This window comes from Carassius gibelio, chromosome B12 (genome assembly GCF_023724105.1).
Source record: "Carassius gibelio isolate Cgi1373 ecotype wild population from Czech Republic chromosome B12, carGib1.2-hapl.c, whole genome shotgun sequence".
Classification (NCBI taxonomy): Eukaryota; Metazoa; Chordata; class Actinopteri; order Cypriniformes; family Cyprinidae; genus Carassius; species Carassius gibelio.
Genome location: NC_068407.1, coordinates 13,368,250 through 13,382,047, shown reverse-complemented (window position 1 = coordinate 13,382,047; position 13,798 = coordinate 13,368,250). Strand labels below are relative to the sequence as shown.

Genomic DNA, 13,798 nt, shown 5'->3' with positions numbered 1-13,798 from the left:
AACTTGAATTGAATTGAAGATATAATTAATTTCAATGCACATTATGAATCATTATAATTCATTATTCCCTTTGATAACACTTTATAATGGCTTTAAGTAAAGTGTTACTAAAACATTTTTTTTATCATTATCAGTGTTGAAAACAGTGTTGAAAAAGAAATATTAAACAATATAAACGGCTTTACTATCACGTTTGATCAATGTTATGTAACTTTAATAAAATAATAGTTTCTCTTTTTTTTATTGTATATGTAGACTGTCATTTTCAAGCATCAAAACAATAAAAGTATAGTAGTTTTAAATTGTGTTCTTTTTTCTGTATATTACAATGTATCCTGATTAATTTTTAATTAATTTTTAATTTTTACCATGATTTACAGAAGAACCCAACTAAAATGTAACTGAATGTAACAATAGTTCATATAGTAAAAAGTTAGTCAGGAATTTTTACAACAAGAATTACAATGCAGCCCTCAAAAACTAATTAATGGTAATTTTAAATCTTTACCAATCAATGCCACTATCCTTCCAACCACTAGGTTTTACCCTTTTCGTCACCAACAAGATTTGAAGCATGTCAAATATAACAACATTTAGTATAATCACTTTTTCTTTGATATACATTTTAAATATAGGTAAGAATAAGTATGTCGTTTAATTTTCACATTAATATATCTGTTATATTGAATGACTATGGAACAGACAGATAGTTTGCCAGATAGTTAGACTTTTTAAACTCACAAAAGTTATTTGAAACTTTACTAGCATGTAACATGCTTTCTATTTATATAAAAACACTTTTTTATTTAGTTCGATGCAGACACCTTGTGCAGATGTCTCGTCTTTCACCCATATACAAAAACATCTGCAAGAAAACTTAGCACAACAGATATGCGTGTGAACTCATTCAGCTATGAATTTTATCAAGTATGTTTGTTAAGGAATTTAGTTTCGAGCAGAGTTTATCAAGTACATTATTTACAATAGAAACTCAAGCTTAATGAACATCACTGAAAATCCCCACTACTTTCTGAGTGACAAGCAACTTTCTACTTTACAAAAGCTAAAAGTAATCAGCATTGATTCATAGTATCACTCTTAGTTCTGCTGTTAATTTTAAACCGCTCAAAACCACAGCAGGTGCAAAGACTAACCTCAGAAAAACCTTGTTTCTCTTTTTTGCCACTTCTACAAGGCTTGTTGCATAACCATCTGGTTTCATAAACAGTATCAGCACCTGGTTTTCCTGTATGAGTACTTATGAGCATCTGTTTCCTCTATGGACAACCCAAAACACCACGTGTTCTTTGTTACTAGGGAAATCTCTTTGGCAATGTCTCTCAGGGGAACCAACTAATACAAACTCATTAAGTAGAGCAAAGAGTTCAGTGAGTGAAAGCTTGGGAAAACACTTCTTTTTAACATGTTCGTAGGTTAATATGGTTGGGCAAAAGGTGAGTGACAGAAATTAAAGTCTGGGTGGCCATTATTTGATGGAATCAGATACAGTACCTGCTTCAGTTTTACTGCTAAATCCAGCAGCATGTTTAATGGCAGCTGCTGTGAGGGCTAAACCGCGGCTTTTCCTCAAGCCATGCTGAAGAACTGCTTCAAACTGGGCACACAGGCATATGACTCTACAAACACCAAAATATGTGACCATTTAATTAAATGTTGGCTTAATCATATCAAACCATTTATTTCATTCAGATTCTGAATAAATAGGTAATCTTTTTATGGCACCTGCTATCGGAATCCGAGGCAATCTCTTTCCTGCCACCAAAGCGAATTTGGCACTGAGGAGAATATAACAGATTTAAAAAATCACGTTCAGCCCTTAACTAACATTAATATATTTCAAAATACAAGTTATTCAAACAGCTGAAGATGTCATTTCATTATATATCTTCTTCACAGGCCCTTCAGTAGCTTAATGGGCACCTAGATAAATTATAAGGTTATTATAATATTTAATAACCTGATCGACCGTTGATACTAAACTCACTTACTCATTCCAAGCCAGCATTGTCAAAGAGGAAATGTTTTGTGTTCACACTGGAAAGAAAGACATTATCATACAGTCAGTGAAACAACTCCATGTCCCCTTACCTGTTTAACTGCATCAAGAAGTCGCTTTAACAGGTTTTGCCTTTTCAGCTCATTTTGCTGCGCGTCTGTAAGGTACAGTGCCCTGAAACATTACTGGCTGAATTTACCAGCATAAACACACTTTACATAAACACGTAAAGAACAATAATGTTTAATAATATGGTAAACGACTGACTGAATAGAAAAGCACAAGCTATTTTTAAAAGTCCCATATTGTCAAAGTGGAAATTTCCTTTTTTTTTTTTTTTTTCACGATAACTGAGGTCTAGGGACTGTTTACCATATTAATTTCAAAACAGTCAGTCCATAGTAAAATGCAAACAGCCTGCTGTATCACAGTAGCTGTGATTTTTCCGTAAAAAGTTGACGTCAGAACTACAGGCACCTCCTTCAGTCCCCACCCCGAGCACCGCCCACGTCCCACTCTCCTTCTGTCAAACCCCCAGACAACATCGCATCCGTGCCATTGCTGAGCATTGAGCAGCAACAGCACTGAAAAATGTCGAATAGTTTAACTTTAACCACGAAACCAGGATTGTTACTATGAGGTGGATCACATCTAATGTGTACAGTAAAGACAAACTCATTGTGTCTATCTAGCACGTCATGTATATACAAGATGTATATACATTTCCATCTCAGCAGGCAACTATTTTTAAGGCTACATTACTGATCCAGCCACAATAAATCAAAATATTGTATACACAATTACAAAATGATTATATATAAATCGTCAGTTTGTTGTTTTACACACATGCACAGACAATTTTTCATACACGACATCATGAGATGCAAGAAACATATGGCAAGAAATTTGTAGACTCATCCATAACGCCAAAAGACAATACTTCATTGAACCCTCATTGAAAGCATTTTTGACAATCGTTTCTGTCCAGTCTGTTCATTTTAACCATAGCTCGTTTAACCATAGCTGTCAACCTAGTTACCTTTTTTTTTACCTGGCCATGCCTCACTCAGGAAACAACAGGCCAATCAGAAGAGAGGCTCATGAATATTAATTAGACAGGCTAAAGTTGACCTGTTCTTAGCAGACCTCCTGAGAAAGGAGCAGTAAATATAAAATGAGTTTTTGGTAACCATACTGCTAATATATATTCTTAAGGACGTCAAAACCTAAAATAAAACTCCAAAAAAAGTGTACAATATGGGACCTTTAATGGTGAAAGCACTGTCATATTCTGATCTATTTCTTCTACATAGACCCACAGGGCTAAACATGATGATGTATGTACAGATTATGTCTATCTATCTATCTATCTATCTATCTATATATATATATATATATATATATATATATATATATATATATATATATATATATATATATATATATATATATTCATCAATCAATCTTTTACCATAAAATGATATTCATAGTGATTCATATCATGCACTTGAATGAAGTCTAACATAGTGACACTTGACATTACCTGTCATAACAACAGATAAATAAATTAACAATGTGTTAAATCTACTGGGGAAATGTAGTCAGACCGATCAGATTAACATTTCGAAGTCATCAAAATTTTAGTCGTCTAGTTTATGCCATTTTAAATTTTAAGTATGACATTTCGGACCTGTATATTCAGACTACCGTGACACAGACGGAATGTTTGGAACCTCTGGCTGCCTCACAAACAGTATTTAGATAACAATAAATGTACTGTAACGTTATAAATTACAAATAAGCAACGCAACAGAATGAATCCATCACCTCAGATGAACTCACCGTTCATTCTGAAACTCCAGATGAAACGGTTTAGCAAGCGACATGAATCCCCGTTGTGTAGGTCCCCAGAGCTATTAGATTAATTCCTAAAGATGTTTTATAACACTGTTAACATTTTGGGTCGTTCTCCATAGTTTCATTTGCAGAGCACTTAAAGACGTTACAATTCTACCGAGGCCTAGCCTAGACAACACTAGCAGTTTTTTAAAACCGTTTAATGCATCACAACTGTGAATATTCTGTTCATGAAGTATCGTAATGGTTTAATATTTAGCATGAGTGAACTGTTTATTTTTTACCGCGTTAAACTGTATCGTTGTGCTAACGAGAGCTCGCTAATGCCACTGTACGGCGCTCGAGTCAGTCACATGACATTGCCCTGGTGTCACGTGACGGCAACATTGTCACGTGGGTCATATCTAAATAGACTAATAAATCATTCAAACAATTATAAATAAACTATTTTAAAAGTAGAATTTAGGTCAGTCTGATGTAATGGGACAGTTCACACAAAACATGAATACCCCGTCATCGTTTACTCACCCTCGTATCGTTCCAAAGCTGTATGATTCTTATGAGAAACACAAAAGGGAAATGTTTGGCAGAATGTTGGGAAACGACAACTTCTGTCACCTTCACGTTCAGTTTTTCGTACAATGACAGTTAACTGAGGCTGTCATTGTGCCTAAAAGATCAATTTGGAGGGGAAAAAAACTCATATATTGTTTAAAAAAATAAAAATAAAGTGTAAAAGGTGACGGCTGATTAAAAATGGGTGAACTGTCCTTTTAAGAATTTATTACATAAATGTCGTGCAAGTATATTTAAAAACTGCAAGACTTCATAAGTGAAGTAACACATTTTAATCTAACAAAGATACAACATAAATGTGTACTGGGTTTGCATTAATAAAAAAAAAATTGTAAGAGTGAACTGTTGGTCAAAGTCTTGTTCAAAGTATCGAAAATTGTTTCTTATATTTTATCAATTCTATTATTGGAGATAATTCTTACATCTAAATAACACTGAGATGTTAACTTCTGAGAGTCAGATACCATCCTGTGTTCAAGTTCAAGTCCTGTGTCCATTATTAGTGCATCCAGCAGTCATGACAGTTTTATCCAGTCTGGACAGAGTAATGGTGAGACGATGCTCGCGATCATCCTTCACCAGATGATGTGCAGTGTTCTGGAAGATCCAGTAACCTCTTCTCTATATAACAGGTGTACAATGGTAAGCTTGAACTGTCTTTGTGGTAACCAGCAATGTAGTGCCTTCCTCAGTGGAGGGAAGAGGCAGGTTGGAGTTGTAGTGATGCTGGTTCAGTCCATCAGGCAAATCAGTTGTAGCTTCATCTGTATCTTCAGATTGCTCTGTGACATTCGAGCCTCTTTCGCTGCCAGTCTTTTTTTCTTGACCTATAACTGTGTGACATTTCATTGACTTTATAAGAATTTGTTTGCCACACAATTAATGTCACTATAAAAGCACTGACTGCTAGCTTAAACATATTTAGACATACAAATTATATTAAATGAAATAATATATTTATTGTAATAATGCCATACATAACATCAAGTACAGTAAACTAAAAATAAATGGATGCCCAATGATTATGACACTTATATTAAAATGCTGACATTTGAAGCAATGTAATATAATATGGGGGAAACAAATTGTCTACATTTTTCTATCAAAAGTGCAATATACCTTTGTTAATGATGGGCTTACAGGTTTTCCTGCGTATAACTCGCAGAATAATGGTCAGTGCTGTGAAAGCTCCCAGGAACGCAAAAAACACGATCAAAATTAAACGGATATTTTGATTCTGTTCAACTTCATTTTCTGGCACTGAAAAGGACACAATGAGGCACTGAATAAGAGACTGAAATCATAACACATTGTGGACTTCATCATACAGTTCTACTCACACGTGGCCATTGCTTTTTAACAAGAGTTTCAATTATTTGATTTAAATAATAGCATTAATTGGTGTTTTTTTTTTTTTTTTTTGCACTGCTCCAAAGAAACTCATGAAAAGCTATTTTTAAGCATTTATATTACCCATATATTGCAGAAAACAAATAAGTTTATATCCTCAAGTAATTGTCTAGTAACAGAAGAGTTCAAATGCAAAAGCCTGTAACTCCTGTCTGAAATTTTCTTCTAAAATGAAAATTTTTCTCAGGCTCCTATGTTTATGCTCAGTAATCTCTCCATTTTAATGACAATGAAAAGAACATATTCACTGTCATTAAAGTGAAATTACTGAACCTACACATGGGAGTGTGTAAAATAAATAAAAATGCTCATTTTAGAAGAAATACACAGGCTTTTGTATTTGAACTCTTTAGATGTATATTCGTATATATATATATATATATATATATATATATATAGTGTGTGTGTGTGTGTGTGTGTGTGTGTGTGTGTGTGTGTGTGTGTATGTTACAAGACAAAACTGTGAGGAGTATGTTGACTTACAAACTGTAACTATTACATTTATTCAATGTGCTTATCCAACTATCTTAGTTTTGAAAATGAAGATGAAATGAAAATGGTTTTAAATAAGATATAAAAACAATACTTACTTGAGGTGCAAAATGTTTTGCAAATAATTGGTGGGGAGTTGCATCTAATGGAGCAATGTTGACACTCCTCAAGAAGTCCATCGTAATAATAATTCTTTGCACATTTTCCCTCAGCATAAATAATAATGTAAAGCAGCAGTATAAAGAGAAGCATCTTCCACTGAGGTGCTAGGCGTCACTGAACTTACACAGCAGCCAACATTTATTATGCCCCAGTATGTAAATATGTCTTAAGAAGGGGATGTCCCTGAGCCGTAAACACTTTTGTATTTCACATAGTCTCATGACAGAATGACAAAAAAAAAATCCACTTTTTTTCTATTTATGTAACTACATTGTAAAATATATAATAATTGTTTTATGGACAAAAACTAGCAGCTTCCAGAATAATTTGTCCATATTTACAAAACGTCCATATTTAAAACTATCATTTATTTTTTTTAAATCATTTTTAATATCATCATAATTTAAGGCTTTAAAGTCCACATGCTACTCAAATATGTTTTGAACTTTAAGACAACTATCATAACAACACAGGTAGTAAAGGGAAAGCCACATTAAGAATCAAAGTTCATCGCAAGCTGAGGGAAATAAATACTAATATATAGAAGGTGTAGAAATGCAAAACACCATAGTGAAATATTATTATAATAGTTGTAAAATAATGCAATAAACATTAATTAAATAACATTAATTGTAGCATAAAACCCTAATACATGAATGAGAACAATTATCTTTTTTACTTCTGAAAATGTTACATTTAACAGTTTTACTGTAAACTGACATTATATTACCATTTTTACTCAGATGTGGGTATCTTCCTGTCAACCAAAATCTTTTAGAGTTAATTTTATCATAATTTTTTACAGTGTGTCAATAGTTTCCACTTTAAATGGTGACCTTTCAAATAAAATAAAAACAGACTAATAAACATGTTCTTAAATTATTTTATTTGCAAAAGTCTGTATACATAGCACACAAATAATAGATTCCCGATACTGTTATAAACACATGAAAGCAAGCACTGCTTATTAGATATATTTGGAAAACAGCACAAAAACACATTAAAATAATAAAATTACAGTATATTTGACTAGCATATTATATTAAATAATACAAACATATTTGATCTTAGATTAAAATGCATTTAACAATATAAAAAAAAAATATTTATGAACAATTATACATAAATGTGACTGAAAAAAACTGATGATCCTAAAGATTTCTAAAGTCATTTTTCTGGCAGCATGGATTCAGATGTGAAGAGGAGGGTCTCCCCGCAGAGCACTGTGGGAATAGAGATCCAAATCAGAGCCTGACATTGAATGTCGAACAAAGTTTGCTGTGTGCGGTACAAAAGATAAGTCTTATTTGATTCTCTCTCCTGGCCAATAGGAGCCCACCTAAAGACCAGAATGCTATAAATGATTAACAAGCCCACACGTTGCATGATCATTCAAATTAAAAGATCAAGCTTACAGATAATGGCATGGAAGATGACTGGTATCAATGTCATTTCATTTATAACAGTTTTACCTGTTTGTTATATCACTAAAGGATCTCGGTTCAGATGGTTGGTCGCCCCAGGTGGTTGTGTATTCAGATAGGAGCTCATGGCAATAGTAACAGGTTGATCTGCTCTGGCCGTGCGGTTTGCCTGAGAGCCTTCAGCCTGAGTGTTGATTCTTCCACTTTTCCTGAAGGAATTCCTCAGTCCGTTGGAGAGACTGCTGGAGACTTTACGCATAACGCCTGAAATTCCTTTAGTGTGTTTGTATTGAGCAATGTCATCCTCTAACTCTTCAGGAGGCACTTCAATATTACCAGTGTACCAAAACACCCACCAGATGAGACTCAGGAAAATAATCACAGCTCCAGCGTAAATTAAAAAGTCATGGAAAAAGATGTCCCAAAACACGCCGACCAGGAGGACAAAAAGTCCAAAAATGTCGTGAAAAACAGCAAACCAAAATGCACATTTACAACGACCAACTCCTGGATGCTTTCTCTCCATATTCACAATCATTTATTAGTGTCCTTTTGTTATTTAACCGTATCACTAGACTGCAGCTTGTCCGTCCAGAAGACTACAATGCTGAAAGTACAGATTGCGAGAAACATGACGCACACCTGTACAGATGATGTTCAAAGTACACTGAAGTGAATAAACCTTGATGTTGAGCAGTAAAGTAATGCTTTTATCAGGATCACAATCATGAAGATAAATAACATGCTACACGAGTCAAAATGACAACAATCATATATCAACAAGGAAAACTAAAAACACTAATAATATTTACATAAGGTTTTCCATGTGACATCGTTGGCTACTTCTAGATCATCCGCCTTTTATGCTTTAGATTCTCTTTTATGATCAATGTCCAGACCACACCGAGAACAGCAAACATCAGCCCAAATGAAAGACACAATGGGCCCATTTCATCATCCACTGGTATTGTGTCTGTAGAATTACTAATAAATATTCCACTAGAATTGAGGATTATCACAAAACCAGCTGCTAATGCTAATCCACCAGCGATCAAGATGAAGATGGGTTTGTGGTAGTAAGTCCAAAAACTAGGGTCTCTGGGTTTGGGGTCCCGAAGTGGAGTTGACACATTCTGCTGAGTCACATCTTCACTTAAATCACACTGAGCCATAGCATGCATCCCGATGAATCTAAACTTGCATAAAAAAATATGAAAAATACATGTCAACTCACTTTGAGCTGGTCTGCAAAAATCTATATAGCTTTCCGAATGAGATAGTTCACCCAAAAATGAAAATTCTGTCATGTATTTACTTCATGTTATCTCAAAACTGTGATTTTCATTTTTTGGGGGAAACTAGTCCTTTAACAATATAATTATGTAAGCACTGTCCTTGGGATTAGCATCAAAAATTAGTATTTTTTTTTTTTACTTGCCTTCTGTTTGGTCTCTGAAAACACACTGTTGATTTCGTTGGGATCAGCCTAAGATGTGCATCCAAGAAGCTTAAAACTGTCAGAAAGAGAGAATGATCAAGCTTGTCTCAAAAGACGAGTCTAAATAGGAGAGTTTTCAAAGGATCTTTAAAACAACACGATGACCATTATAAATCCGAATGGAAGAACTCAAACCAAACCCATGTAACATATATCAGGAACAACAGCACAAACAGAAGAGCAGCTGGTCCAACACATCATCCAGCTCATCAAATACATGTAATATAATACAGCTGCAGGCAGCAAAGGTACAGTAAGCGCAATGCAGAGCCGGAAGAAGACAAACAGGAGAAACAGAATGTACACGAATGGTAGATATGGTTCAGAAGTTAAAAAAATATAGACTTACGGGTTCAGCATGAAACAAGCAACCCATAAACACCTAGAAATCATGATTTTCCTGACAAAACTGTTCAAAAGTTATATAAAATTCATATGCAAAAAAAAAAAAAAGGAAACAATTTCTTTTTCAATGCCTGTAGGACACACTCTTCCCAAATTTGGTATGAACCCTGCTGACAATGACTACCAAGTTACATTTCGATAGATCAAAGTATTTCTGAGATACAGCCTCTGATGCAAATTTTGTCCGACATCAAGTTTGCATCATCTAAACTTTTAAAAAAAGAACATTCTGTTCAGTGAATGTGACCCAACTCAGCAAAAACTACATCAAATTTGAAGAGAACAATCTTTTTAAGGTGGCGACTAGTGTAATAGGCAGAGACTTCGTGCAAGTTATCGTTCCATGATTCATGGAATGTGATCAACATAAGGAAAGTAATGTCAGTCTCAGACCTCATGCCCGCGGACCATTGATTTCTGCCATCAGTCTGAAGGTCTGGCTGTGTGAGAGTTATCTGCTGAACCATTTCTTTTTTCTTTAATTGGAGATGGCACTATAGAATTGGTTTCATCATATTCCCACTAAAAGTTCAAAGGAAAGTGACAGACACCCATTGGGGAAGAAAAAAAAAATAGCACCTTAAGCTTTCAGCCCCTAAATGCATCAAGCCTGCTGTAACCAGAACTTTCTATCATCAAAGCTGAAAAAAAAAAAAAAATCTGGTTTCATTAAAATAAATTAACCAAAAAAGCAGAAAATTTCAGACTACTCAGATTTACAAGTCTTTTAATTGACTGTTCACATGGATCAGAACAAATGCTCAAATGAACCTCATAAACAATGTGCAATACAAAATTCTGCTCCATACATATCCATATAAACTGTTAGTAGGATGAGAAAGCTGCACATCAATCACATTTACAACTACAGTATTTTATTTGTTTTTAGCTTTTCTCTTCAGATCACGTGCGGTGACCTTTGGTGTTTTCTTGGCCAGTTTTGTGTCTTTTATGGTTTTCTTTAGTCCTTTGCCAGCAGCAGCAGGCTTCGGTACTTTTTTCAGTCCTTTTTTAGATTTGGTCTGCAAAAAACAAAAAGATCATCACACATACAACGCCTTTATGACATTAACACATCAGTGCAGTTTAAATATCGGTTTTATTATATATCCCACATTAGATAGACAGACGCGGACCTCCTGTTTTGGCTTTTTGGTTGGCATCTCGATCGGCACCAGCTGTGGGATTTCCTCTTCTTCAGTGTCTTTCTCTTCCTCGGTTTCTTTAGTTTTCAGATCTGACACTTCTGTATTCTGACTTTCTTTCTTCCTCTTTTGTGCTCCCTAAACATTAAAAGGTAAAACAATGACTTCTCATTTTACAAAAAAAAAAAACTATTTTTGGTCATATCTGTTTTGCATTTGTTAAGCAACTTCACCTTAGTTGAACGGGCTTGCTTCCGGGCCTCCTCCACCACAGGAAGATGACTCAGGTCAGAGGTGTAGATGGGCAGCGCCACTGAGGTCTGACTCTTCAAATGGATGATTTTGATGTTTTTTCCTGTCTGAGAGTGAAACGGAGTATAGGTTTTAGGTCAAAACTTGAGGAACAGAAACATACCTCATCCTGTTAAAAACACAAGAATAGGCAAAGAAACAGAAAGAGCTGGTTACGTACACAAAACCCTTACTCACCATTGTTAACTTTGCGGAGATGGTGGAAACCGCTGTCATCACATTCTCAACCATCTCATCTGCTGTCATGCCTGAATGTGCTACACGTACCATGCTGTAATGATAAACCACACAATCAGGTCAAAGCATTTAAAAAAAAAAAAAAAAAAAAAAATCTCATGTATCATAGTTTGTAGGGACAAGTTCCAACAGAGGAGGACACCCGTCTGGATACACTACGAGTTATTATTGCACCGTTTTAACCCACTTCCAGCTGTGACGGAGCTGGAAATGGTTTGCTGTAGTGCTTCAACCTACTGTGGTGTACCACAAAAAAAAAAAATACAAAGTTCATACCAACAAGAGCCTTTATTTGAGACAGTGAGACTTGTGCCCTGAATGAGGCGCTCCATGTCTCTGGCTAGATGTTTGCTTTCTAGATCCACCGACAGAGGAGCCCTAAGAGAGAGAACGAACTTCAATCAACGTCATTCACAATGACAGACAACCCTGATGAATAGATACTGAAAATCTGCACTAATTATCTTCTAAACGCTTTCAGGGATTAGTCTTCGAGCTCCTTTTCTACAGGCATAAAAAAAGACCATTGTCTATTGTCAACATCTGTTTCTGTGTTACTTTTTCAAACAAACTTACTTCTTCCTTTCATAGAAATGCTTCCCAATGTGGGATGGTAATCTGCGTCGGATGCGTGCGTCTGACAAAAACAAATCAAAGTTGCCCAGGAGCCTCCTTTTGGCTTCAAAGGGCTTATACTCAGTTTTCAACATGTTGAAGGGAATCACCTAAGAACACAACATTTTTTGTCAATATTTAAGATGATGCCACATTTCATAATGCATAGTGTCACATAAAATGGACCTGCTCGGGAAGTCATGATTGTTTCAAAGTTTGTAGAGACAAGCTCCAATAGAGAAGGAGACTCGTCTGGATACACTCTGAATTACTCTAGCACTTTTTAACCCATGACCAGCACTAGAGATAGATGGAAAGGGTTTGCTGAAGTGCATATAAATCTATTAAACGTATAACAATCAGACAGATGAAATACCTCTATGGCATTTTTGACCCCTCTCTCTGCGAGTAACTTCTTGTAGAATCTCACGGTCTGTTCGGAGGTCATTTTGGGTTCATCTCTGGTGAAGAGACACACGTCTCCTGACTCAGTCCTCAGCCCATGGGGTAAAGAACTGTAGGGCAAAACACACTTGCTAAGTACAGTGTCAAACTTAATTATCCTAAGTTTCTCTACATCAATGATTCTGTATTTATTTCCCATTGAAATACTTACATGCGAATGGTTTGCTCCTTTCTAGGGATTTTCCATTGAGTTAACAGCAGAGAGATGGCCTGACCATCATTCTCGAAGAGCTTTTGGGATGAGGAGCTGCTCTTTAGATATGCCTGTAATGCTTGAACCGCTTTATTTACCTGTAATACATGTAACGTTAATCAACTAAGTTAATGTCTTACTAATACCCAAAGTCAGTAAAAGACGTAGAACCTTTTACAAAGAAAGTAACCAAAATGTACTGTTTAACTAGTGTAACTGCATCTGGCACATACATTTAATAAATAATAAAAAGATAACAGTGATATGTTTTATATCTAAACTACTTCGAGACCACAGTAGGCTACAGCCGTTAACGTTAGCCAATTTAGCAGCCTACTAGTTTGTTAGTTTGTTACTAGAATTATACAAGGTTCCCACCAAACCGTAAATGTATAAGCATATGACAAAATTATGAAAATGTAGCTACTATGTAGCGGGGAAACTATCAATTATTTCTGGTTTACCTGAGACCGATCGAGATCCAATTCATCTCGTGGGGACTCCATGGTGCACGTGTAGAGAAAGCAGAGAGGCGCATGCGTATTTCCGAAGAAAACGTCACAAGGACTTTTGTTTTGAAAAAATATATCGGGGACCGGAAAGCCTCACGAGTTGGGTAATTATTTCATTTCCCTCCATCACAAAATAGCATTTAAATGTGTAACTTGCGTCTATTTTTGAATCCAGATCATAGACAGTGATCCATACCTATTTAAAGATATATATTTATAAAAACTTCTAAAAATATATTTTTATACCTTTATTATATATATATATATATATATATATATATATATATATATATATATATATATATATATATATATATATATATATATATATAACATAATTATTATAATGGTATCATAAATATATGATGATTATGTATTATTTATTCTAATGATTTCATTTCTTGCGGACGTTTATAAATTTCAAAATTAAATGGTCTGAAACTAAGTGTAGACAACTTAATAAATTAAATTAAATACC

The 13,798-nt window shown here is 34.9% G+C and overlaps 3 protein-coding genes and 1 non-coding gene across 8 annotated transcripts in view; all 4 read right to left on the bottom strand.

Annotated features, from left to right (window-relative positions):
* LOC127969530 (sorting nexin-29-like) overlaps window positions 1–4,225 on the bottom strand; it is a 138,069-nt gene extending 133,844 nt beyond the window's left edge. The window contains exons 1-4 of one of the 5 annotated variants that reach the window (XM_052571571.1): window positions 3,860–4,225; window positions 2,110–2,174; window positions 1,744–1,796; window positions 1,513–1,637 (exon numbers count right to left, since the gene is read on the bottom strand). In XM_052571571.1, coding sequence (XP_052427531.1) covers window positions 1,513–1,637; window positions 1,744–1,796; window positions 2,110–2,174; window positions 3,860–3,866 — 250 coding nt within the window. In that variant the 5' untranslated portion in view covers window positions 3,867–4,225. The remainder of the gene's footprint in view (window positions 1–1,512; window positions 1,638–1,743; window positions 1,797–2,109; window positions 2,175–3,859) is intronic. The other 4 variants (XM_052571570.1, XM_052571569.1, XM_052571567.1 and 1 more) reach the window with 4 other exon arrangements.
* Window positions 4,226–4,768: 543 nt separating this feature from the next.
* On the bottom strand, window positions 4,769–6,621 carry LOC127969536 (tumor necrosis factor receptor superfamily member 17). The gene is made up of 3 exons (XM_052571577.1): window positions 6,451–6,621; window positions 5,570–5,710; window positions 4,769–5,283 (listed from the first exon to the last, which is right to left on the bottom strand). The coding sequence occupies exons 1-3, from the start codon at window positions 6,602–6,604 to the stop codon at window positions 5,072–5,074; spliced, it is 507 nt and encodes a 168-aa protein (XP_052427537.1). The 5' UTR covers window positions 6,605–6,621; the 3' UTR covers window positions 4,769–5,071.
* A 3,930-nt stretch (window positions 6,622–10,551) lies between these two features.
* On the bottom strand, window positions 10,552–13,416 carry rsl1d1 (ribosomal L1 domain containing 1). Its single transcript, XM_052571575.1, has 9 exons — window positions 13,273–13,416; window positions 12,767–12,906; window positions 12,527–12,665; window positions 12,112–12,260; window positions 11,812–11,913; window positions 11,476–11,569; window positions 11,220–11,345; window positions 10,978–11,124; window positions 10,552–10,863 (listed from the first exon to the last, which is right to left on the bottom strand). The coding sequence occupies exons 1-9, from the start codon at window positions 13,312–13,314 to the stop codon at window positions 10,717–10,719; spliced, it is 1,086 nt and encodes a 361-aa protein (XP_052427535.1). The 5' UTR covers window positions 13,315–13,416; the 3' UTR covers window positions 10,552–10,716.
* Window positions 12,353–12,483, bottom strand: LOC127969590 (small nucleolar RNA SNORA55). Its single transcript, XR_008156329.1, has one exon. It is a non-coding gene; the product is annotated as a small nucleolar RNA SNORA55 (small nucleolar RNA).
* Window positions 13,417–13,798: the final 382 nt, after the last annotated feature.

Coding starts and splice junctions, on each gene's coding strand:
- LOC127969536 (XM_052571577.1), bottom strand. CDS start 6,604: ATGCTTCTCTTTATACTGCTGCTTTACATTATTATTTATGCTGAGGGA. Junction 5,711..6,450: donor CAAAACATTTTGCACCTCAA/GTAAGTATTGTT, acceptor TGTCCTTTTCAG/TGCCAGAAAATGAAGTTGAA. Junction 5,284..5,569: donor TAAGCCCATCATTAACAAAG/GTATATTGCACT, acceptor AATGTCACACAG/TTATAGGTCAAGAAAAAAAG.
- rsl1d1 (XM_052571575.1), bottom strand. CDS start 13,314: ATGGAGTCCCCACGAGATGAATTGGATCTCGATCGGTCTCAG. Junction 12,261..12,526: donor GGGTCAAAAATGCCATAGAG/GTATTTCATCTG, acceptor TTGTGTTCTTAG/GTGATTCCCTTCAACATGTT. Junction 11,125..11,219: donor AGCAAGCCCGTTCAACTAAG/GTGAAGTTGCTT, acceptor TTTAATGTTTAG/GGAGCACAAAAGAGGAAGAA.